Source organism: Nerophis lumbriciformis, linkage group LG12 (genome assembly GCF_033978685.3).
Source record: "Nerophis lumbriciformis linkage group LG12, RoL_Nlum_v2.1, whole genome shotgun sequence".
Classification (NCBI taxonomy): domain Eukaryota; kingdom Metazoa; phylum Chordata; class Actinopteri; order Syngnathiformes; family Syngnathidae; genus Nerophis; species Nerophis lumbriciformis.
In genome coordinates, this window is record NC_084559.2 from 7188159 (window position 1) to 7215645 (window position 27487).

General features: G+C 41.9%; 1 protein-coding gene across 2 annotated transcripts in view; it reads left to right on the forward strand.

The window, feature by feature from the left end:
• Nucleotides 1-4396: 4396 nt before the first annotated feature.
• ccdc92 (coiled-coil domain containing 92) overlaps nt 4397-27487 on the forward strand; it is a 27428-nt gene continuing 4337 nt past the window's right edge. The window contains exons 1-3 of one of the 2 annotated variants that reach the window (XM_061985829.2): nt 4397-4571; nt 16909-17046; nt 21376-21417. In XM_061985829.2, coding sequence (XP_061841813.1) covers nt 16911-17046; nt 21376-21417 — 178 coding nt within the window. In that variant the 5' untranslated portion in view covers nt 4397-4571; nt 16909-16910. Of the gene's footprint in view, nt 4572-7280; nt 7863-16908; nt 17047-21375; nt 21418-27487 lie in introns of those variants that run through there. The other variant, XM_072914278.1, reaches the window with a different exon arrangement.

Here is a 27487-nt window from a genome sequence, read left to right on the forward strand (position 1 = left end):
CAGCAAGACAATGCCAAGCCACGTGTTACATCAACATGGCTTCATTGTAAAAGAGTTCGGGTACTAGACTGGCCTGCCTGTAGTCCAGACCTGTCTCCCGTTGAAAATGTGTGGCGCATTATGAAGCCTAAAATAGCACAACGGAGACCCCCGGACTGTTGAGCCATGTAACACAGTGGTGAACATCCAACTACTTTGGCACGTGTTGCAGCCATGAAATTCTAAGTTAATAATTATTTGCAAAAAAGAAATAAAGTTTATGAGTTTGAACATCAAATATGTTGTCTTTGTAGCATATTCAACTGAATATGGGTTGAAAATTATTTGCAAATCATTGTATTCCGTTTATATTTACATCTAACACAATTTCCCAACTCATATGGAAACGGGGTTCGTAATACGAAAAGTTTGGGAGTTCTAGACCCCCATATTCTTTGGGTTTTTGTAAAGTTTTAAGGCTGATTCGTGCTGGTTTACTCTTCCAAAGAAACTGATTGATGTGTGAGTGTAGTGATTTAAACCAGATTTGAGAAGGTTTGGTTGGAATCATTGAAAATAGATCATTAACCCTAGGCAAGACCATCATTTTCACGGTAGAAACCCTTCCCATAATTTTTTAGAAACTTTTATTAGTAGATTGCACAGTTCAGTATGTATTCCGTACAATTGACCACTAAATGGTAACACCCCAATAAGTTTTTCAACTTCTTTAAGTCGGGGTCCACGTTAATCAATTCATGGTAAGTGAGATGGGCAGTGTCTTCCAACGCGCCAGATCATCCACAATCGATTTTAAGATTGGGGAGTAATTCAAGTGATTCAGATGTGACAATGTGGAGGAAATATTGATTCCCAGGTATTTCATGTTCCCTTTGTGCAGTGGAATCGATGAGGTGCTCTGAAAGTCAAAATTGATTGGTAACACCGTAGATTTGGACCACTTGATGGAGTAATCTGAAATAGAACTGAATTTATTGATAAGTGAGATTGTATCTTGAAGAGAAGAATGTGGATTTTGTAAGAAAAGTAATACATCATCAGCATAAAGGCTTATTTTATGATGAACGGTTGAGGTGTGGATGCCTTTAATATTTGCATGCTGCGGAATTGCATTTGCAAGAGGTTCAATAAATATAGCAAACAGTGACAGAGAAAGTGGACACCCTTGCCTTGTGCCCCTCATAAGATGAAACCTTGGAGAGATTTGGCTGTTCGTTCGAACCCAAGCTGTAGGAAAACTATATAGGACCTTGATCCATTCTATAAATGAGTCTCCAAATCCAAATTTCTGTAGAGTAGCTAGAAGAAAATTCCATTTCACTCTATCAAATGCTTTTTCAGCATCTAATGAAACAACAGCTGTTTTTAGATGATGAATAACAGAATAGTCTATCACATTGAGTAGACGGCGAACATTGTTGGACGATTGTCTCTCTTTGATAAAACCTGTTTGATCAGGATGTACTGAGTGACTTTTTCTAATCTTTGAGCTAATACTTAACAGATAATTTTAAGATCAGCATTATTGTCAACATTTCTGTCAACGAAGATTTGCTTCAGCCTGCGACAAATAGTCATTTTGATAGTAGGCTATTATAGCCAATGTGGACACTTACATCATGTGTTGCCTTCATTATAACACTTATATACGGCTTTTCATTTATTGCGGCTCCAGACAGATTTTTTTTGGTATTTTTGGTCCAACATGGCTCTTTCAACGTTTTGGGTTGCCGACCCCTGGTTTAAAATAACAAATATCAAAGTTTTACTAGGTTGGCCCATGAAGGTAAAGTCCCAGATGTTTGTCTAAAAGTTTCTTACTTGTCACCAAAACCACGCCAACTGTATTTGTTCTCCACCACCTCACTGAGTCTTCTTCAGGCTTTAGATCAGGGGTCCCCAAACTTTTTGACTCGGGGGCTGCATTGGGTTAAAAAAAATTGGCTGGGGGCCGGGCTGTATATATATATATATATATATATATATATATATATATATATATATATATAGATATATCCATCCATCCATCCATCCATCTTCTTCCACTTATCCGAGGTCGGGTCGCGGGGGCAGCAGCTTAAGCAGGGAAGCCCAGACTTCCCTCTCCCCAGCCACTTCGTCCAGCTCCTCCCGGGGGATCCCGAGGCGTTCCCAGGCCAGCCGGGAGAGATAGTCTTCTCAGCGTGTCCTGGGTCTTCCCCGTGGCCTCCTACCGTTCGGACATGCCCGAAACACTTTCCTAGGGAGGCGTTCGGGTGGCATCCTGACCAGATGCCTGAACCACCGAATGACAGAGCTTCTCACCCTATCTCTAAGGGAGAGCCCCGCCACTCGGCGGAGGAAACTCATTTGGGCCGCTTGTACCCGTGATCTTGTCCTTTCGGTCATGACCCAAAGCTCATGACCATAGGTGAAGATGGGAACGTAGATCGACCGGTAAATCGAGAGCTTTGCCTTCCGGCTCAGCTCCTTCTTCACCACAACGGATCGATACAGCGTCCGCATTACGGAAGACGCCGCACCGATCCGCCTGTCGATCTCACGATCCACTCTTCCCCCACTTGTGAACAAGACTCCGAGGTACTTGAACTCCTTCACTTGGGGCAAGATCTCCTCCCCAACCCAGAGATGGCACTCCACCCTTTTCCGGGAGAGAACCATGGACTCGGACTTGGAGGTGCTGATTCCCATCCCAGTCGCTTCACACTCGGCTGCGAACCGATCCAGTGAGAGCTGAAGATCTTGGCCGGAGGAAGCCATCAGGACCACATCATCTGCAAATAGCAGAGACCTAATCCTGCAGCCACCAAACCAGATACGCTCAACGCCCTGACTGCGCCTAGAAATTCTGTCCATAAAGGTTATGAACAGAATGGGTGACAAAGGGCAGCCTTGGCGGAGTCCAACCCTCACCGGAAACGTGTCCGACTTACTGCCGGCAATGCGGACCAAGCTCTGACACTGATCATACAGGGAGCGGACCGCCACAATCAGACAGTCCGTTACTCCATACTCTCTGAGCACTCCCCACAGGATTTCCCGGGGTACACGGTCAAATGCCTTCTCCAAGTCCACAAAGCACATGTAGACTGGTTGGGAAAACTCCCATGCAGGGTGCATGGGAGTTTGCCCAACTACCTCGGCAACCTCAGCCCCAGAAATAGGAGAGCCCACCACAGATTCCCCAGGCCCTGCTTCCTCATAGGAAGACGTGCTGGTAGGATTGAGGAGGTCTTCGAAGTATTCTCCCCACCGATCCATAACATCCGCAGTCGAGGTCAGCAGAGCACCATCCCCACCATTCACGGTGTTGACACTGCACTGCTTCCCCTTCCTGAGGCGGCGGATGGTGGTCCAGAATTGCTTCGAAGCCGTCCGGAAGTCGTTTTCCATGGCCTCCCCGAACTCCTCCCATGTCCGAGTTTTTGCCTCCGCGACAGCTGAAGCCGCACACCGCTTGGCCTGTCGGTACCTGTCCGCTGCCTCAGGAGTCCCATGAGCCAAAAGAACCCGTATGTATATATATATATATATATATATATATATATATATATATATATATATATATTCTGAGCGCGATGATGTCACGTTATCAATGGGAAATGCATTTTTAGACAATATAATTTGCCTGAGCGGCTAGGAGACACCGAGAGTAACAAGCGGTAGAGAATGGATTAGAATAGATATATTAAAAAATAATCATTCTAAAAAAAATTTAAAAAATTAATAAAAAACAACAACTTGGGACTCCCCACGGGCCGGATTTTGGACGTATCCAGCCTGTGGGCCATTGTTTGGGGACCCCTGCTTTAGATCATTTATAATTCAGCTAGAAAATGCGGCAAAACACCCGAAATAAAAAGGTTACAACAATGTAATACTTCTTACATGTTTAACTGCATGTTTTAGCAGGAATAAATACATAAATAGAATCATAAAAAAACCGAATTATTATGTTTTTGTTGTGTGCTGCCATAACGCATGCGTTAATAGAATCCATATACAAATGAGACTCTCATATAAAAAGCTGCGGTGCCCTACATAGTCCAGTTTTTCCAGCTGTCAAATAAAGAAACGTATAAAACAGGCTTCGTGTAATGAAGTCAACGTCAGGACAAAAAGAAACCTCCGCCTCGCTCACTTGCAATATCCAATACCGCCACTAGATGACGTGGTACCATCTCTCGTGAACAGGTGTCTGTTGCCATGGCAATGACGCCGCTTGACGCTAAACATATGAAGGTCGGTAAAAAAAGAAAAGTCAATATAATTTGTGGTTTTACCTCCATGTATTCATGTGTGTATTGTTGCGAGTGAATGTCGAATATGAATAGTCTTGAGGGAACGTTATCATCGAAGCGATACGGTTCCTGTTGCATTTCCCATGATGCATCTCTTTATTTAGCCTTGTCGCTTAGGGAGATGACAGCGACTTGACGCAGGCGAGGCGAGGCGAGGCGAGGCGAGGCGCAGCGTCCTTAAAGTCAGCCGCCGGTGGCTTCCGTCCGTCCGTCCGTTCCTCCGCAGCTTTACCGTCTCCCGTCAACGGCCGCCTTGTTTGTAGTCACAAGGTAAGCACGCCAAGGGGCTACATTGTCCTTAGCCGCCTGCTAAAGCTAGCGCTATCACAGCTAGCTTGTTCCATTCAAACATGTCTTCCATTGTTGGCTTTAAATGTCTTCCAATTTGCTATTGTTGGCTTTAAATGTCTTCCAATTTGCTATTGTTGGCTTTAAAAGTCTTCCAATTTGCTATTGTTGGCTTTAAATGTCTTCCAATTTGCTATTGTTGGCTTTAAATGTCTTCCAATTTGCTATTGTTGGCTTTAAATGTCTTCCAATTTGCTATTGTTGGCTTTAAATGTCTTCCAATTTGCTATTGTTGGCTTTAAATGTCTTCCAATTTGCTATTGTTGGCTTTAAATGTCTTCCAATTTGCTATTGTTGGCTTTAAATGTCTTCCAATTTGCTATTGTTGGCTTTAAAAGTCTTCTAATTTGCTATTGTTGGCTTTAAAAGTCTTCCAATTTGCTATTGTTGGCTTTAAATGTCTTCCAATTTGCTATTGTTGGCTTTAAATGTCTTCCAATTTGCTATTGTTGGCTTTAAATGTCTTCCAATTTGCTATTGTTGGCTTTAAATGTCTTCCAATTTGCTATTGTTGGCTTTAAATGTCTTCCAATTTGCTATTGTTGGCTTTAAATGTCTTCCAATTTGCTATTGTTGGCTTTAAATGTCTTCCAATTTGCTATTGTTGGCTTTAAATGTCTTCCAATTTGCTATTGTTGGCTTTAAATGTCTTCCAATTTGCTATTGTTGGCTTTAAATGTCTTCCAATTTGCTATTGTTGGCTTTAAATGTCTTCCAATTTGCTATTGTTGGCTTTAAATAGAGCTTATTGCGTGGGATCTGAAGCGAGGATGTCGTTGTGGCTTGTGCAGCCCTTTGAGACACTTGTGATTTAGGGCTATATAAATAAACATTGATTGATTGATTGATTGATTGCTTATTGTATTCCAATTTGGCATCGACGTCCAGGCAGTGTTTATGGCTGAGAAACGGCCTGAATAAAAGATCGTTGTGTGTCTAAATTCTCATAGAATTGAATGCAACATTCATTGTAAAAAGAATCAATGTAATCATTTCAGGTGGTGTCTTGTCAGCACCGATAAAGAAAAACAGAAGGCGGTAGGTTATTCATTTAGCTTAGCAGGGCTAGCATGTAGTTTGATGCTGCTGGAGGGTTTAGTTTAGCAGGGCTAGCATGTAGTTTGATGCTGAGGATGTAGTTTGATGCTGAGCATGTAGTTTGATGCTGAGCATGTAGTTTGATGCTGAGGATGTAATTTGATGCTGAGCATGTAGTTTGATGCTGAGGATGTAGTTTGATGCTGAGGATGTAGTTTGATGCTGAGGATGTAGTTTGATGCTGAGGATGTAGTTTGATGCTGAGGATGTAGTTTGATGCTGAGGATGTAGTTTGATGCTGAGGATGTAGTTTGATGCTGAGGATGTAGTTTGATGCTGAGGATGTAGTTTGATGCTGAGCATGTAGTTTGATGCTGAGGATGTAGTTTGATGCTGAGCATGTAGTTTGATGCTGAGCATGTAGTTTGATGCTGAGCATGTAGTTTGATGCTGAGCATGTAGTTTGATGCTGAGCATGTAGTTTGATGCTGAGGATGTAGTTTGATGCTGAGGATGTAGTTTGATGCTGAGGATGTAGTTTGATGCTGAGCATGTAGTTTGATGCTGAGGATGTAGTTTGATGCTGAGCATGTAGTTTGATGCTGAGGATGTAGTTTGATGCTGAGCATGTAGTTTGATGCTGAGGATGCAGTTTGATGCTGAGGATGCAGTTTGATGCTGAGGATGTAGTTTGATGCTGAGGATGCAGTTTGATGCTGAGCATGCAGTTTGATGCTGAGCATGTAGTTTGATGCTGAGCATGCAGTTTGATGCTGAGCATGCAGTTTGATGCTGAGGATGCAGTTTGATGCTGAGCATGTAGTTTGATGCTGAGCATGCAGTTTGATGCTGAGAATGCAGTTTGATGCTGAGGATGTAGTTTGATGCTGAGCATGTAGTTTGATGCTGAGCATGTAGTTTGATGCTGAGCATGTAGTTTGATGCTGATCATGTAGTTTGATGCTGATCATGTAGTTTGATGCTGTGCATGTAGTTTGATGCTGAGCATGTAGTTTGATGCTGAGCATGTAGTTTGATGCTGAGCATGTAGTTTAAAGCTGAGCATGCAGTTTGATGCCGAGGATGCAGTTTGATGCCGAGCATGTAGTTTGATGCCGAGCATGTAGTTTGATGCCGAGCATGCAGTTTGATGCCGAGGATGCAGTTTGATGCCGAGCATGCAGTTTGATGCCGAGCATGCAGTTTGATGCCGAGCATGTAGTTTGATGCCGAGCATGTAGTTTGATGCCGAGCATGCAGTTTGATGTTGAGGATGCAGTTTGATGCCGAGGATGTAGTTTGATGCTGAGCATGTAGTTTGATGCCGAGCATGTAGTTTGATGCCGAGGATGCAGTTTGATGCCGAGCATGCAGTTTGATGCCGAGCATGCAGTTTGATGCTGAGCATGTAGTTTGATGTTGAGGATGTAGTTTGATGCTGAGGATGTAGTTTGATGCTGAGGATGTAGTTTGATGCTGAGGATGTAGTTTGATGCTGAGCATGCAGTTTGTTGTTGAGGATGTAGTTTGATGCTGAGGATGTAGTTTGATGCTGAGGATGTAGTTTGATGCTGAGGATGTAGTTTGATGCTGAGCATGCAGTTTGTTGTTGAGGATGTAGTTTGATGCTGAGCATGCAGTTTGTTGTTGAGGATGTAGTTTGATGCTGAGCATGCAGTTTGTTGTTGAGGATGTAGTTTGATGCTGAGCATGCAGTTTGTTGTTGAGGATGTAGTTTGATGCTGAGCATGCAGTTTGTTGTTGAGGATGTAGTTTGATGCTGAGCATGCAGTTTGTTGTTGAGGATGTAGTTTGATGCTGAGCATGCAGTTTGTTGTTGAGGATGTAGTTTGATGCTGAGCATGTAGTTTGATGCTGAGGATGTAGTTTGATGCTGAGCATGCAGTTTGTTGTTGAGGATGTAGTTTGATGCTGAGCATGCAGTTTGTTGTTGAGGATGTAGTTTGATGCTGAGCATGCAGTTTGTTGTTGAGGATGTGCTGCTGCAACGTCACTCGCGGGCTCGGGTGCTGTCCGCAATGCAGGTGCTGAAACTTGAAGCGCACTGCGAAGTACGCAGCCTTCAAAGGCAGCTTGTAAACACAGACACGTTCGATCAGGGAATCCAATCTAAGAAGTGTATGGACAAGTGGCGTGCGGTGAACTAAACACCAGGTGAGGCATGGATACTTTTGGAGTTTTTGCTTTTCTTTTTTACTTCAATTGATATGTGCAGCTCTAATCATTGTTGATGCAGGTTGCACATTAGTCACAGGAAGAAGAAGGGAGTACTTTGCTTTCATAAAAACATCATAATGGTGATATGATAAATCCAAGACATATTTGATAACGTTGTCATTAAATACTTTTTGGTCCCATTTGCTTTTAATAAAATAAATGAAGTATTGTGAGTGTATCTTACCTTTCTGTATTTGTATCTGAAGCAGCAGTAGCTATCCTCCATTAAAACATATTTTGTATGATCACATTAATTTTGTCTTCAAGTCCAGTTTAGAGAAGTATTTTGTCTTGGATACATACAGTATATAATCCTCCATATTGGCACACATTCATTTCATTCAATTTAATTCCAAGCAATAAAACAATATTTTTGCATCTTGACAAAAAACACCCACAAACGCTGGCTTACTCTAATAAAAATGCCATGTTTGTTATAAATACAGTTTAAAAAGAAAAAAAGCTGGCTTCCGCTGGAGAGACATGTCTGCTAGCACTTCTCTCAGTCAGAGTACTGCTGAGGCAAGTTGACAATATATCGCCCCCTACTTTGAGGCAGGGGTACTTGCTGCCTCATGGCCTGCCTCTTCCCCCTGGCAACAAGCACGCACACGCTCAATACACTTTGTGTGGAGGCACCACCTGTGTCGTCTGCCTTGTTATTTTGATCAGGAAACACGGAATTTCCGCGATTTTGAACATGAACATGATCAAAATATACAGGAGCCACACCAAAATCACATAGAAAGCATAGACCAAAAGAGAAATATTAAAACATATTTTATGAGCTCAGCTAATGGCCTTTTACCCCCCTGGTGGCAAGGTGAGGCACTGCCTCCCCTGACAGCACGTTGCTGTTGTGGGCAATACTTCCCACAGAAAGAGAAGTCGGTGTAACGGCACTGCAGCATACAGAGGCGTTTCTAACATGCTGCTCTAAAACTCACAACACAGTTCGGTGCTATCTCAGTTTTTGTTATCAATCCGTTCCAAAACAAAATCAGACGAGAACTGAAGTCATTTTTCCCATGAGAAAATAGTTCATGTACTGTATATTAAGGGGCGGTATGGTGTAGTGGGTAGAGTGGCTGTGCCAGAAACCTGAGGGTTGCAGGTTCGCTCCCCACCTCTTAACATCCAAATTGCTGCTGTTGTGTCCTTGGGCAGGACACTTCACCCTTGCCCCCGGTGCCGCTCACAATGGTGAATGAATGATAGGTGGTGGTCGGAGGGGCCGTAGGCGCAAACTGGCAGCCTCGCTTCCGTCAGTCTACCCCAGGGCAGCTGTGGCTACAAATGTAGCTTACCACCACCATGTGCGAATGAATGATGGCTTCCCACTTCTCTCTGAGTGCTTTGAGTATCTAATAATAGAAAAGCGCAATATAAAATCTAATCCATTATTATTATTATATTCGATGAATCCATTACAGCAGGGCTGTCAAAGTCATTTTAGATGGGGGGCCACATTAAGAAAAATCTACTCCAAAGTGGGTCGGACTAGTAAAATCACGGCACGATAACGTAAAAATAAAGACAACTTCAGATTGATTTTTTTGTTTAAAAATAGAAAAAGCACATTCTGAAAATGTACAAATCATAATGATGTTGGGGTTTTTTTACACTTACAGCACATGTTGATGTATTTGTCGTTATTTGTGTTTTCTGAATAAATGATGTGATAATGTTTATCAGTCAACTCATTGGTGTTCATTTTCAATCTAGATAAAAAAATGATATCAAAATCATTTTCCTCAACTGATGTACTAACATCATGTGGTTTATCTTGTACATATGTAGCATCATCTACAAAGATACAAAGAATTGCTATTGCCACATTTAATGGACACATTTAGAACAGCTGTTTCTTTTGTTAAAAAATTTCAGGTTCATTTTTATACTTAGCAAACTCATCCCGCGGGCCGGATAAAACCTGTTTCGTGGGCCTGATCCGGCCCTCGGGCCGTACGTTTGACACCACTGCATTACAGACACACTAACCCAGGGGTCGGCAACCCAAAATGTTAAAAGAGCCATATTGAATCAAATATACAAAAAGAAAATCTGTCTGGAGCCGCAAAAAATTTCAAGCCTTGTATAAGTGTTATAATGAAGGCAACACTTGATGTAAGTGTCTATATTAGCTATATTAGCCTACTATCAAAATGACTGTTATAGGCTGACGCAAATCTTTGTTGAAAGAAATGTTGAAATGTAATATTTATTCTACACAATTTTACAACATTAGAAAACATTAGTAAATCAGAGGCTACTCAGAAGGTGATATAACTCCTGGAAATGACTGGCTTTTAATGGCCAAAGGTATAGATGTGGTCTGGAACAACATGGCACACAAACAACTCAGAGAAATGCAGCCAATATTACATACAGATAATGTGTCATGACACATGCACATATAAATCAAATTAAGAGGACTTTAAGGAAATTAAATGAGCTCAAATATAACTACAAACGAGGCATAATGATGCAATATGTACATACAGCTAGCCTAAATAGCATGTTAGCATCGAATAGCTTGCAGTCATGGATTGACCAAATATGCCTGATTAGCACTCCAACAAGTCAATCAATCAATCAATCAATCAATGTTTATTTATATAGCCCTAAATCACAAGTGTCTCAAAGGGCTGCACAAGCCACAACGACATCCTCGGTACAGAGCCCACATAAAGGCAAGGAAAAACTCACCCCAGTGTGACGTCGATGTGAATGACTATGAGAAACCTTGGAGGGTACCGCATATGTGGGTAACCCCCCCCCCTCTCTAGGGGAGACCGAATGCAAAGAATGTCAAGTGGGTCTGACATAATATTGTGACAGTCCAGTCCATAGTGGATCCAACATAATAGTGAGAGTCCAGTCCATAGTGGGTCAGCAGGAAACCATCCCGAGCGGAGGCGGGTCAGCAGCGCACACATGTTCCCAACCGATGCACAGGCGAGCGGTCCACCCCGGGTCTCGACTCTGGACAGCCAGCACTTCATCCATGGCCACAGGACCTGTGTGTCTCCCCCTCCACTCTGATACAACTCATACCCATCAATGGAGAAATCGATACCTCTGTCTTTATCGATCCATGTTTCAGAAAGTGCTATTATTTTGAATTTGCCATTTAGAGTCTTCAAATATTCGTCAATCTTTGAGAAATTAGCAAATAAGCTTCTACAGTTGGAATGTATTAAAGAAAATGTATTATCTAAACTAACATTATCATTAAATTGTTCTTCGGTATAGTAGTCACAAGTAGTATTGATTGAGTTGAACAGATGGTTTTCTGGGTCAACATCATATTCAAAGTCATATAATTTATAGTCTGTGCATTCAATCAATTGTGTGGTCATGTGGTCTATACAGCAACAGTGAGACCAACGATTGAGGCGGAAGGCTCTTGGAGTTTGCCAGGTACAACAATCTGTTGCTGGTGAACACACTTGGCCCCCAGAAGGCCTCCAGACGATGGACCTGGCACAGTCCCGGTGGAGAGTACCACAACCAGATCGATTACATCTTGGTCAAGAAGCGCTTTCGCTCAAGCGTCAATACTGGCAGGACGCGCAGCTTTCCAAAAGCAGACATTGGGATTGACCATGACCTCGCCCTGATGCTTGAAGAAGATCAAAAGCTCTAAGTGCACTAGAATGAAGTTCGATCTGGACAAACTGCGAGACCCTGAGGTGGCAGAAGTCTTTAAGACAAGGATAGGAGGGAGGTTTGCACCACTGCTCATCTTAGGTGCAAAAGAAATTGATGTCAATAGCATGACCACCACGTTGAATAAAGTCGTAACCGAAACAGCCACTGAGATCCTTGGCAAACTCCGCCCAAAGAAGAAACCTTGGGTCACTAATGAACTGCTAGACTTGTGTGACAAGCGGAGAGCCCTGAAGAAGAGTAAGAACTCACCTGAAGGATCTGATGCTTATAGAGTAATCAATAAGAGCATCAAGAAAGACATACAGTCAGCAAAACAGAACTGGATTGAGGGAAAGTGCCAAGAAATAGAGAACAGCCTGAATGCCAACAACAACACCAAGAAGGCATATCAAACTGTTAAGGAGCTAACAAGAGCAAAACAAACCAGAGTCTCTGCAATCCAGAGCAAGACCGGTGAATGCCTAGCGGAAGAACAGAAGATCCTAGACAGGTGGACAGAATACTGCTCTGAGCTCTACAACCACACGGCAAGCGGAGATCCAACAATCCTGACATGTCCTCAATCCACAGAGGATGAAGATACACTCCCCATCGTCCGTGAAGAAGTTGAGGCAGCAATCCGAGCACTGAAAAAAGGAAAAGCAGCCGGAGTGGACAACATCCCAGCTGAGCTCGTACAAGCAGGGGGAGAAGCCATGATCGACACCCTCACCATCCTGTGCAACAAAATCTGGCAGTGTGGTGAGTGGCCTACATCATGGACCCCAGTCACTTATCATAACACTTCCGAAAAAAGGCAATCTCCAACTGTGCCAAAACTACCGTACCATCAGTCTTATTAGCCATCCCAGCAAAGTCCTACTGAAAATAATACTAAATAGGTTAAAACCCCAAGCTGAACTGATCATAGCTGAAGAACAGGCTGGATTTAGAGCAGGGCGAAGCACCACAGAACTGATTTTCAACTTGAGAATCATTTGTGAGAGACACCTGCAGCATCAACAACGCCTTTACCATGTGTTTGTAGACTTTAAGAAAGCCTTTGACCGGGTATGGCATGCTGCACTATGTGCAACCATGAGGAAATACAACATCAGTCCTAACCTTGTCAGAGTCATTCAACATCTGTACAATAAAGCTACCAGCGCAGTTCTCTACAACGGCGCTATCGGAGACTGGTTCAGGACAACAATTGGAGTGCGCCAAGGATGCCTTCTCTCTCCCATTCTCTTCAACATCTTTCTGGAGCGTATCATGACGGATGCCCTAGCAGATCATGAAGGAACTGTCAGCATTGGAGGCAGACCAATCACCAACCTCCGTTTTGCCGATGATATCGATGGGCTAGCTGGAGAAGAAAGAGAACTTGCCAGTGTAGTTGAAAGGCTTGATACCACCTCCCGAGTCTATGGAACGGAAATCCATGCTGAAAAAAACAAAATGATGACCAACAACAACAATGGCATCCGCTCAGACATCAAAGTCAATGGACAGGCACTGGACACGGTGTCAAACTTCAAGTTCCTCGGTGCAATCGTGTCCGATGAAGGATCCAAACAGGAAGTCCTTGCCAGAAGTCCTCAAACAACTGCTGCCCTGGCAAAACTCAAGCCCATATGGAAAGACACAAACATCAGTCTGGCATCAAAGGTGAGATTACAGCGCTCACTTGTAATGTCGATCTTCCTTTACGCCTGTGAAACATGGACCCTTACAGCAGAGCTGCAGAAAATAATTCATAACACGGAGATGAGATGCTACAGAAGACTCATGGGTATCTCCTACACCCAACATGTCACAAACGAAGAAGTCCGGCAAAAGATCAGCCAAGCCATCGGCCCACAGGATGATCTGCTCACCACGGTCATAAAGCGGAAACTGAGGTGGTACGGACACATCACCAGATCCTCAGGCCTTGCAAAAACCATCCTGCAAGGCACCGTACAAGGTGGCAGGAGACCAGGGAGACAAAAGAAAAGATGGGAAGATAACATCGGAGAATGGACTCACCTGAAACTCACTAAGGCAATGAGAGCTGCTGAGGACAGAGAGGGATGGAGAGAGCTGGTCAACAGATCGTCTGTGGTGCCCCAACGACCCTCCGGGGTTATGGGATAGGTTAGGGTAGGTATTCAATCAATTAGTATACGTCAATAATCGAAGATCAATTTATTTTCTGTAAATAAAATAAGGAAGGAAAAACTTGTCTGACTGCAGCGAGCTACCTCACCGAGAGATCCGACCAGCTCCTTTACTATCGGGCACTTATGGTCCAGTTTTACACACATTTTCATTAATTTAATAAATGTGGGAATTAATTTAACTGTTTCTTATTACAAATGAATTGAGTTTTTTTTAAGTTACAAGTAATAAACTCTTATTTAGTGAAACAAAAAGAAATGTAAAACTGCATCAACATACATAAATTAAAGATCCATCAATAATCGATTTTTAATCGAATCGTAGCTCCTGAATCCTAAAGTGAGGTGGCCAAAGATTCCCACCTCTAGTTCTGATCATCATTTGTCCCAAAGTTGTCGTTTTTGGCTCTCCTGGAGTCTGCCATGATTAGGAGAAGTTGTTGTTGTTGAAGCAAATAGCACACGTTGTGATGTGTCTGTAAAATGATTGCATGGATGTATGTGTAAAATGAGCAAAATACATACATATTACGCAATGAACGTGCCTGTTTTACCACATTACATATGTACTTAGAGCGTGTATTTAAAACTGAGGTATTTGGATTTTTTTTTAGAGCGCTTTGGGCGGAATAGAGCGAATCCCATTACCTCCATTGTTTTTACGAGTTAGAATGAATCAAAACAAGAAAAACGTGTGTGATTGTCTAGCATAAGGATTGTGAATGAAAGTGCAGTTCCCCTTTAAGGTTAAATAAACTCTCAATGGTCTTTTTGACAGTCTATTGGGAAGTCTTGGAAGGACAATTGATGGGTTGACTTTTTAATAGAAGTGATCAAAGTACATTTAATTGGGTAATAAAGGCAAAATAAAAGTCCATGACGTAATGCAATTGCTCCTCTTTTGAACTGATAGCCAGTGAGCCTCGCCTTCCAGGGCGGCGCGGCCAACTCGTCATGGATGGCGTGGCTCAGTGGGGTATGGTGATAGTGAGGAAGACACGGTGCAGTGTGTGTTTGAACTACAATGGCAGTGTGTTTGTGATGCAGCTCTATCAGTCAAATAAAACATGTCAACACTTAGTAATTAATATCCCATGTAGACATTTTTATTTGTATTTTATGTGCAGCCCTACAGTAGCAGAGCTCAATTAGCATATTTGTCGGTATAAGGATTGGACTGCATCTGATAGTGCTAAGACGAGGATGGCTAATGTTCAATGCGGCTGCAGTTCATTCATTATTGATGTTTTATCTGGAACATTCAGTAGCTTTTTGAACAGATGCAAATGTCTGTTTCTGCATTTACCCCCACACTACTTTCATTATCTTCCAGCTCCAACCTCCTGCCTTTAATTATTTCAGTCCGCTGTCACCTTCATGTAATGGCATGACTCATGTTCTTGCTGACTGAGGTCATACCGTTGCAAAAATGGAAAGCAATCCAAGCTATTCTAGGAAAGGGCTGGGATGAGAGCCATACTCGCACTGGCAGCCTTTACCGGAAGGACGGCACATTACTCATCAATAATGGATGATCTCCTCTGCCTGTATGGCTCACCAATAGCTGCCCTTTTTCTCTGTGTTTTGGTTTTTATATGATTCCCTTTTCCTCTTCATTATGTGAAAGGCATGAGCATGTTGCTGGCATTATTTAGAGTGTAAGGCCTTGGGATGTTCTGGAAGCACACAAGAGGAATGTAGACTAAAAGACGCTTTACTTGCTCGCATGAGACATCTTACAAAGATCAATAATAAAAAAAATGCCGCACCCACTTTATTTTGTTCCTGGTAGATGATGATAATGCTTTTTGGAGACATGGACATCCACTAAATGGTGTTGGGGTTGAAAGAATAGTAAGGTTTCTTAAAGACTGGGCTTCCCTTTTGTGTGTTTATTTTAGGGAGGGGCATAATGACTTAGTCAATTATGTGGAATTTATTGTTGGTTAATGACCTCTTGAGGCAAAATTGAGTGCAATACTCGGCTGCAATCAGCAGAGCGGCTGTCCAGTCAGTTTCAACCATCCATTTTCTACCGCTTGTCCCTTTTTGGGGTCGTGAGGGTTAGTCTCAACCAGTCTGAGACAAAAGGAAAAGAGGACATCAGCTATGAGTTGTTCAGCTACATCCACACATACCAAACAGCATTATTCTGGTTAATACAGACAATGGCAGGGAAATAGCCGGTATACACAACATTATACATAAACAGTGGTGGTCAAAAGTGTACATACACTTGTAAAGAACATAATGGGTATTGTGGCCAAACAGCTCCATTTTTGTTTCATCTGACCACAGAACTTTGCTCCAGAAGGTCTTAACTTTGTCCATGTGATGTCAGATGAAACAAAAATGGAGCTGTTTGGCCACAATACCCAGCAATATGTTTGGAGGAGAAAAGGTGAGGCCTTTAATCCCAGGAACACCATACCTACTGTCAAGCATGGTGGTGGTAGTATTATGCTCTGGGCCTGTTTTGCTGCCAATGGAACTGGTGCTTTACAGAGAGTAAATGGGACAATGAAAAAGGAGGATTACCTCCACATTCTTAACCAAACTTCATGAATGTTTTTTATGACCAACAAGTATGTGCTCCAATCACTCTATCAGAAAAAAATAAGACTTGTAGAAATGATTGGAAACTCAAGACAGCCATTACACGATGTTCTTTACGAGTGTATGTAAACTTTTGACCACCACTATAATAATAATTGTATGAAGTTGTTACACGGTTGACATAAAGGCCGATGTCCATTCCTGGTTCATTGTTGACGGTCGCTTACCTGCCTGTGTCCATCCATCCATTTTCTACCACTTGTCCCTTTCGGGGTCGCGGGGGTGCCGTAGCCTATCTCAGCTGCATTCGGGCGGAAGGCGGGTTACACCCTGGACAAGTCACCACCTCATCACATGGCCAACACAGATAGATAGACAACATTTTTAGTGTTGCCAATCAACCTATCCCCAGGTGCATATCTTTGGAGGTGGGAGGGGCCTATCCCCAGGTGCATGTCTTTGTCATTCCATTCAAATGGAGAAGAGTCATTGTTTATGCTTAGTAGGCTTGCTTATATTTGCAGTAATCATTTTTTTTCACGTCCCATAATATGTACCTGACGTCACCCTATTTTTCCTGTCTTTCCCCTGGCGTATGTGGATGGGAGTAGCCATGGCATCAGCCAACGTTCCGCTGGAGAATCAGCTGCACAGCGCACAGAAAAACCTGCTCTTCCTCCAGCAGGACCACGCCAACACACTGAAGGGGCTGCATGCAGAGATCCGCCGACTACAGCAGCAATGCACAGGTGATTCTTCTCCTCCACCTTACTTTTGGAATCTCCTTTAGTAAGTAAATGCTTGGGAACTGCAAACTGATAGAGGAATAAGAAAAATAGTGGACGCTCAATCTGTTATGGGATCTTGTTGTACTCCCTTTGAATGGTGAGAAGCCATTAATAATAGATGCGCTTATTAAAAAAAGCCTATTTTTGAGGATCTAAACCGTATGTGTCAAAGTCACTTTAGCTCAGGGACCACATGGAGGAACATCTATTCCCAGGTGGGCCGGACTGGTAAAATCATGGCATGATAACTTAAAAACAAAGACAAATTCATACTGTTTTCCTTGTTTTACTTTGGCCAAAAATAGAACAAGCACATTCTGAAAATACACAAATCACAAATAATCCTCTTGACAAAACACTTCAAATTCTGAGGTTTGAAAAACACAACAAACTCAGACTTCGTCTCAATGTATCTACAAAGCCAATAAACATGAAGTCACAGCCTCTCTGGTATTGAACAAAACAAACAAACTTCTAGGTATTAAATACCTCATTTGTCATGTCCAGGTATTAACCTTGTGCTAACTCAACAAACTACACACACGGAGGTAGAAACCGTTGAAGATGGTTGAGTTACACTCACTTAGGGGCCAAAGAACAATGCGTTCGAAGTAGAAGACCTACAACTGCAGGTTTTGCGTTTCATTTGTTCAAAGGGAGGAGCCACCGTCACGCGTTACCATAGCTACATGCGCTTTACTGCGTACCTCTTGCTTGGCCCCGGTATCAAGCGTTTGCTTGCCCAACAGAGTTGATATTGCGACACCCAGTGGACACTTTTAGATCAGCAGTTTCTTTCAATTTCAGCTTAATTTTATACTAAGCAAACTCATCTTGTGGGCCGCATAAAACCTGTTTGCGGCTCTAAACTTGGCCCATGGGCCGTACGTTTGACACCCCTGCTTTAAACCCTGTAATATGCCCCTCACAGCATTTCAGATACAGTTTTGCACTTTAAGAAACACTTGCAGAGGAACTTCAGTATCGGCAGTGCTCTGGATACTTCCTGAATGTTTCAAACCACACATCGCTTGTCCATTGCTTTATTTGGATTCATATGAGCTACCAGAACTATAGAAACGTTGTAAAAATAAAAATAAAATTAAAAAAAGCACACAAGGTAGCACCTAGCACAGAGCTAACGACAACACTGCTCTACTGACTGAATGAGCACAGAGATGATATAGCCCGCCAACAATCGCTATGCTGCCGGGAACAAAATGGTTGGCTGAAATGTTTGTACACTGGGACAAGGTTCGTGCACCAAAGCAATTTGTCTTTCGTGAATAGAAAGAAACGTTTGCACAATAAGGGGGGTTGGTAAATGGAGGTTGCACTGTACAGGCATCAGACCACTTTCCGTTGAAGTCAAAATAAATAAAAAAATGAAAGAAAATGTACAATTTTGAGCAAAGAAAATAAATGCTGAATCACAAGTAAAGCAGGGATCTAATGAACATTCTCTAAAGCAACCAAATGCCTTTACCTTTATAATTTTCCTCTAAACTCTAAATCTGGGGTGTCCAAACTTTTGCCACTGAGGACAGCACACTGCAAAATTAAAGCATTTTGATGTTTTTCATTTTCAAAACCCATACAATATAGATTTTTCTAACCTGTAGGTCTCTCCTCAAGTTTGGTCCGGGTCTGGTCATATATTTATTATATATTTGTATTCTTTAACGCCTAAATCTATTGATCAGCTTCATGTCAATCTGTCGGTATAAAGTTAAAACACTTTTAAAAAAACATTTTATGCCATTTTTGTCAAAGAAAACCCAGTTTTCACAAAATATGTAACAGTTTTACCCCCCCCCTTAATTAGTTCAATAATTCATAATAACATTGATTTTATTTTTTTTTATTTTTTTTTATGAGCAATGACAGTTTAGAAAACACACAAATGATTGCGGATCCAAAAGGGCTGCACTCATAAAAGTATTAAAAATAAGTCAATACATATTTTTAATTTCTACTTTCAACATTTAAATCTCTAGATCGGGGTGTCAAACTCAAATACAGAGTGGGCCAAAATTTAAAACTGAACAAAGCCACGGGCCAAGGTTGAACAAATAACCTTTTTGATAGAGACCCAAACAAGTTTTGCATTAAATATTGAACAAGCAAGGCTTATATAACTTTATAGTGACATGCAAAATCCAGTTTCAAATAATAATAATTAAAATACATCAATGCCATATCAAATACAATTTAAATACAAATATTTTCTACTTGCAGCCTTCTGAAGTAAATATCAACATTAACATTTTCCACAGGCTAATAAATTTTAAAATAAAATAATGAATAAACCAACCATTCAGGACTTTAAACTGCTCAGTTTGCAACACACTGATCTAATCTGATGTGCCCAAACCAGATACCTGCCATCTTTTCTTGGATGCTAGTTCATTAATGTCGGGGCTCAGGCTTTGAGCTGAGGCAACCTTCATTATCGAACGAAGGTGTTCATCAGTCATTATATCTCGTATTCCACAGTCTTGGGGGCGTGCCTTACAGGCACTGCTTTTAACGTTCTCTACGAGCTGACGTCACGTCTGCTTTTCATCCCTTCTAACAACGTGCCCGCCCAGTCACAAGACATGAGCGGCTTCTGTACGCACACACACGTGAATGCAAAGCATACTTCATCAACAGCGATGCAGTTTACACTGAGAGTGGCCGTATAAGCAACTTTAACATTGTTAAAAATATACGCCACACTGTAAATCCACACCAAACAAGAATGACAAACACATTTTGGGAGAACATCCGCACAGTAAGACAACATAAACACAACAGAACAAATACCCAGAATCCCATGCAGCACTAACTCTTCCGGGACGCTACAATATACCCCCCCATCCCCCACACACACACACACCTTGTAGCGTCAGGTTCCAGGTGTTGTGCCGGATAATGCACCCCCGGCGTAGAATGCAACCCCTGACGGGAGTGTTATATCAACTAAAGCCCACACGTAAAGTTTCCACGAGCAAGATTGAATGTATTTGAAAAAGTTATTTAATAAGAAGCCAAAAGTGCCAAAAGAATAAGGTTCATGTTGGAGGAGTTGTGAATGAATGAAATATGAAATCCGTGCTGCAGTCTGCAGGTGTACCTAATGTTGTGGCCCAGCAGCAACTGCAGCACGGATTTCATATTTCATTCATTCACGACTCCTCCAACACGAACATTATTCTTTTTGCACAATTTGCTCAGGCATTTGTTGACAAAGTGGTGACCCTCGCCCCATCCTTGTTTGTGAATGACTGAGCATTTCATGGAATCTACTTTTATACCCAATCATGGCACCCACCTGTTGCCAATTTGCCTGTTCACCTGTGGGATGTTCCAAATAAGTGTTTGATGAGCATTCCTCAACTTTATCAGTATTTATTGCCACATTTCCCAACTTCTTTGTCACGTGTTGCTGGCATCAAATTCTAAAGTTAATGATTATTTGCAAAAAAAAAATGTTTATCAGTTTGAACATCAAATATGTTGTTTTTGTAGTGCGTTCAATTGAATATGGGTTGAAAATGATTGTATTTCGTTTATATTCACATCTAACACAATTTCCCAACTCGTATGGAAACGAGGTTTGTACAATGTGATACATCATATAACTTGCAAATTCTCATTTCGTTGGCACGGTAGAGTGGCTGTGCCAGCAATCGGAGGGTTGCTGGTTACTGGGGTTCAATCCCCACCTTCTACCATCCTAGTCACGTCCGTTGTGTCCTTGGGCAAGACACTTCACCCCTTGCTCCTGATGGCTGCTGGTTAGCGCCTTGCATGGCAGCTCCCTCCATCAGTGTGTGAATGTGGAAGTAGTGTCAAAGCGCTTTGAGTACCTTGAAGGTAGAAAAGCGCTATACAAGTATAACCCATTTATCATTTATTTATAATAATAATTCAATAATTCAGAACAGCATTGATTTTGATTGATGTTTTAGGCAATAATAGGTTGAAATGAAAAACAGCCTTCATGGCAGCTTTGTGTTTTTAGAGTCAACATTGCAACTATTTTCTCATTACATTTCACCTCTACGCTTTTTTAGTTAACTTGGGTTTTTTGATGTAGTATTTGTAGAATGTGCCGCAGGCCGTTAGTAAATTAGCTGCAGGTCACAAATGGACCCTGGGCCACACTTTGGACACTACTGCTCTGAATAATCCTGTTAAAAGAACACCTTATGCAAGGACTGAGTTGTTGTGCCCCAACAATAATAAATGTTCAAATGTCATTTCCACTTGAAAAAAGTGTCACCTTCTTGTCTTTCCTCCCAGATTTGACATACGAGCTCACTGTGCGAAGCTCCGATCCTTCCGGTAAGCACATTCCTCCATTTCTACATCTCTACAGTCTATGTCAGGGATATTCAACTACGGGGGGGAGGGGGCGAACTATTAGTCTTGTTTTTATATATTCCTGAAAAAAACCTGTGTCCTCTACAGTAGACATTTGATTTTTGCTCTATTTATTTGGTCATAGTTACGAATTTTAGGGAAAAAAAATAGCCTTGACCACAGTGTAAAAAATATGTAGATTTTACGGTTCAAAATGAATAGCTCAGTCACCAGACTTTAATTGTAAAAATAACAGTGGTGCTGTTTTTCCATTTACAGTAATGCACTGTAAAAACAACTGTAGATTTTATGGCGAACAAACTGGTAGCTCAGTCACCAGAATGTTACCAAAAAATGTACTGTGCTTATTATTTTCATTTTAAAATTCTAGAAATTGAGCTACCAATTATTTTTTTAACCAAAAAATATGTTTGTTGTTTTTACAGTGCATTACAGTAATTGGGAAAAAAAAGGTATCACTGTTACTTTTACACTAAAATATTGGCAACTGGGCTGCCAGTTTTTTTTACTGTAAATTATGCAGTTATTTGTACAGTGTATACAACAGGAGTGCCTTGCTGTTTTTAAGAGCCTACCGTAAAAACGATAGTCAAAGATTATCTACCGTAATTTCCGGACTATAGAGCGCACCAGTATATAAGATGCACCCACCACATTTTAGGGAAAACAAATTAAATTACACTTATTAGGAGCACAGGACGATAAGTCGCAATTTACATACCTTAATTGTATAATGGTGTCTGTAACACGGCAGTACTGCATTTGTATCTCAGTCAAACAGAGTCTGTCAGATATTGAATAAATATTTTCATGCTAGAATAGGGAAGTACCGTATTTTCCGGACTATAAGGCGCACTTAAAATCCATTTTTTTTCTCAAAACTTGACAGTGCGCCTTATAACCTGGTGTGCCTAATGTACAGAATAATTCTGGTTTTGCTTACCCATCTTGAAGCAATTGTATTTGGTACATGGTGTAATAAGTGTGACCAGTAGATGGCAGTCGAACATAAGAGATTTGTGTAGACTGCAATGTGATGGCAAAATGACTCAAGTAAACAACACCAACATTTTATATGTTCCATTGAAAATATAGAACATTACACACGGCGCTCACAAATCTGTGAAAATGTTTTAGTAGGACTTTGGTAAGCTCTGAAGCCACACCGCTTGATGGATTGTACTGTGCTTCAACATAGGAGTATTATTATGCTGTGTGTATAAGGTAAGACATTATCTGCCGTTTTGTTTCGCAATATTATGCAAAAGAAAATGTTCTTACCTTCTGGTACCTGCTGATCTGTATTTGGGACCTGCATAAATTCTGAAAAATTGTGTGGTCCGCCTTTGTAGTCTGTGGCGACACCATAGTCGATAAGCTTCTTTTTTTCTATCTTCTTGTTATGTGACATTCATCCTCCACTGTTGCCATTTCTAATATGAAGTAGTGTAAAGTTCTTACTTATATCTGTCAGTAAACTCACCATGAAAGCACTAAAACTTACTGGTGTAGTGACTTTATATTATTCACCCAAGGAACTTTACTTATTAGACAGTTCCGGTCGGACGGTTTTTCACGGAACACATTTCCTGTGTTGTTGTTTCCGGATGAGGAGATGCCACCGGCCTTGACAATATCCCCTCCAGTTTCCTCAGGGACTCTGCCTCCATCATTGCCCCGATCATCACGCACATAATAAACCTCTCAATTTCACAAGGCCAAGTACCAAAAGATTTTAAGATAGCAAGAGTAACTCCCCTCTTTAAAAAAGGAAGCAAATTGGAACCTGGCAACTACCGACCTGTTTCTATTCTCAGTTTCATTTCGAAAGTAATGGAGAAAATAGTTTATGAACAGGTCGATAGTTACCTTGCCACCAATAAACTCATGTACAAATTACAATCCGGCTTCAGAACTAACCACTCCACTGACACATGCCTTCTCTATCTGACTTCAGAACTAACCACTCCACTGACACATGCCTTCTCTATCTGACTTCACAACTAACCACTCCACTGACACATGCCTTCTCTATCTGACTTCACAACTAACCACTCCACTGACACATGCCTTCTCTATCTGACTTCAGAACTAACCACTCCACTGACACATGCCTTCTCTATCTGACTTCAGAACTAACCACTCCACTGACACATGCCTTCTCTATCTGACTTCAGAACTAACCACTCCACTGACACATGCCTTCTCTATCTGACTTCAGAACTAACCACTCCACTGACACATGCCTTCTCTATGTGAGCGACCACATCAAACATGAGGTGGACGTGGGCATGGTCATGCTGGACCTTCAGAAGGCCTTTGACAGCGTTAACCACGCTATACTGTTGGATAAGCTCAGAGCAATCGGATTTAACAAAACCTCATCGAGCTGGATGCAATCTTACTTGGAGGGGAGGGAACAGGTGGTAGAGGTGAACGGCACCGTGTCCCCCCCCCCTCTCGGTGAGCTGTGGAGTCCCCCAAGGCAGTGTATTGGGGCCTTTACTGTTCCTAGTATACATAAACGACTTGTCATCAGCATGCGACTGTGAATTGTTCTTGTTTGCTGATGACTCGGCCCTGCTGGTATCAGACAAGGACAAGTCACAGGTGGAGAAAATCCTCAGTGCTGAACTCTGTAGAACTTGCACCTGGCTCGCTGACAACAAGCTATCCATACACTTGGGTAAAACGGAATCCATCCTATTTGGGTCCCACATCAACCTGAAGAAAGTCAATGACTTCACTATAAAAGTGGGTGACATTGTTATCACCAGGAAAGATGAGGTCACCTACCTAGGTTCCATTCTAGAGGCTAATCTTTCCTGTGATGAAATGGCAACCAAGGTCATCAAAAAGGTCAACAGTCGAACGAGATTTCTCTATAGAATCTCCTCTCTGGTCAACAAAAGCACCATGAGGATTCTGGCGGGAACTCTCGTTCAACCCTTTTTCCATTACGCATGCACCTCCTGGTACCCTAGCACCTCCAAAACCCTCAAATCTAGACTCCAAACATCCCAGAACAAGCTAGTCAGATTACTTCTAGACCTCCACCCCAGATCACACCTCACTCCTACCCACTTCTCCAAAGTGGGCTGGCTCAGGGTGGAGGACAGAGTAAAACAACTTGCACTGAGCCTAGTCTATAAAATCCGCTACACCTCCCTGATACCCAAGTACATGTCAAACTACTTCCTTAACGTAAATGACCGCCATAACCACAACACCAGGGGGAGCTCCACTAACCACGTTAAACCCAGATTCCCATCTAACAAAGGTCTTAACTCATTCTCTTTCTATGCCACATCAATGTGGAATGCGCTCCCAACAGGTATAAAAGAAAGTGCATCTCTATCCTCCTTCAAAACCGCAATAAAAGTTCACCTCCAGGCAGCTACAACCCTAAACTAACACCCTCCCCGGATTGTTGTTAATAATCAAATGTAAACAATCAATCAATCAATCAATCAATCAATCAATCTTTATTTATATAGCCCTAAATCACAAGTGTCTCAAAGGGCTGCACAAGCCACAACGACATCCTCGGTACAAAGCCCACATACGGGCAAGGAAAAACTCACCCCAGTGGGACGTCGATGTGAATGACTATGAGAAACCTTGGAGAGGACCGCATATGTGGGTAACCCCCCCCCCTCTAGGGGAGACCGAAAGCAATGGATGTCGAGTGGGTCTGACATAATATTGTGAGAGTCCAGTCCATAGTGGATCCAACATAATAGTAAGAGTCCAGTCCATAGTGGGGCCAGCAGGACACCATCCCGAGCGGAGACGGGTCAGCAGCGTAGAGATGTTCCCAGCCGATGCACAGGCGAGCGGTCCACCCCGGGTCCCGACTCTGGACAGCCAGCACTTCATCCATGGCCACCGGACCTGTGCCCCCCCCCCTCAAGGAAAAGGGGAGCAGAGGAGAAAAGAAAAGAAACGGCAGATCAACTGGTCCAACAGGGGGGCTATTTAAAGGCTAGAGTATACAAATGAGTTTTAAGATGGGACTTAAATGCTTCGACTGTCAAATGCTTCTACAATCAAATGTAGATACTTTTTCGTGTGCCTTCTGATCTCTCTCTCTCTCTCTCTCTCTCTCTCTCTGCCCACTACTTGCTGTCCATATCCTACCAAGTCAGACCTACACTGTTCCAATATCCATTTCTCTGTTCTCAATTGTTGATGACTGATGATAACAACCAACCCCCCCCCCCCCCCCTCCCCCCCCCCCCCCCTCCACACCCCGGATTGTAAATAATGTAAATAATTCAATGTGATGTGTGTGTGTGATGACTGTATTATGATGATAGTATATATCTGATAGTATATATCTGTATCATGAATCAATTTAAGTGGACCCCGACTTAAACTATTAACTTAAACTTATTGGGGTGTTACCATTTAGTGGTCAATTGTACGGAATATGTACTTCACTGTGCAACCTACTAATAAAAGTCTCAATCAATCAATCAATCAATGCTGCTCCGTTATTGATTGAAGTAAAGTCTGGATGTCATTAAAACAGTTAGTGCCATCTTTTGACACTTCTTCCACTTCCGTCCTTGCACGCTACATCGTAACAACAAAGATGACGGGGAGAAGACGCTGTCCAAGTGGAGGCACGTAAATAAGAGCGCCCACAAAACGGTGCATCCTGAAGAGACTGTCAGAAAGTGAGTTGAAGATGATGTGTAGAACATCATCTATGCAACATTTTGAGCAAAGAACCAGCATTACATGTTATGTAGACCACAAGGAATACTTTTACATTTAGAAAATAATCATAATAATACGACTCCTTTAATGCACCCTATAATCTGGCGCCTTTATATATGAACAAAGATTGAAAATAGACCATTCGTCGGCAGTGCGCCTTATACTCCGGTACGCCCTATGGTCTGTAAAATTCGGTTAAAGCCTCAATGATGAAAGACATGATGCCACAACTGGCAGACCATTGACCAAATCTGGCCTGGGAATAACACCACTCAGAAAACATTGGATTGTTGGACTGCTCATTGTTCATTTGATCGGTCTGTTCAATGCCTACTGCCCCTCCCCCGCGTTGCCATTACAGTTGTCAAAGAGGCCAGGCCAGTCTTTTTAAATATACTTATTTGTGCACAGTCATGTCCCACTCGGGTCATCACGTGTTGAGGATTTATATCGTGTGCCAGATTTGACAGAGTATGATAAGAGGCTGAAGAGAGGCACTATCATGTCAATGTGGGACATCTAAGGAAATGAGATTATCTGTCACCAACCTAATGCACGGCCTGCAATGCTCTCAGTTCTACTAATTCCTCTCTTTAGAATATGGATGTAATCTCATATTTCCAGTATAGTTTCATTTTTAACACTGTAATGACGCAGCAGTAGGGTGGGGCAGAGCCATGTTGATTGTTAATGTAATGTGAGCCAGGATCTCTCCTTAAGGTGCCTTCACTATCCATTCTTTCCTGTTGCACATTCATTATGCTAAAATCAGTTCAATTCAGTAGGTTCATGTATGCCATCGATATCTTACCCTATTAGGTGACGAAGCACCCTTCAATGATGAGTGCTGCCAAACCATTATGTTTAATCGGATTAATCATAGGTTTGTTATGGCTTACATGTGATTAATCACAATTAAATATTACTTTTTCAAATAGATGGATGCGCAAAGAGACTCACAAAAGAAGGGAATATAAACGTATGCGCTGTCAAATGATACCATTTTGAAATCAGATTAATATGCAGGCAAGTAATTAATCATTTGACAGCCCTTATATTTGTCATTGTCTACTGCCCCTCCCCCACATTGTTTGTTTGTGTGTGTGTAAACATACACCTATGCGTGTGTGTATGTGTGTATGTATGTGTGTGTATGTATATATATTTATATATGTGTATATATATTTATATATGTATATATATATTTATATATATATATGTATATATATATATATATATGTATATATATATATGTATATATATATATATGTATATATGTATATATATATATATGTATATAAATATA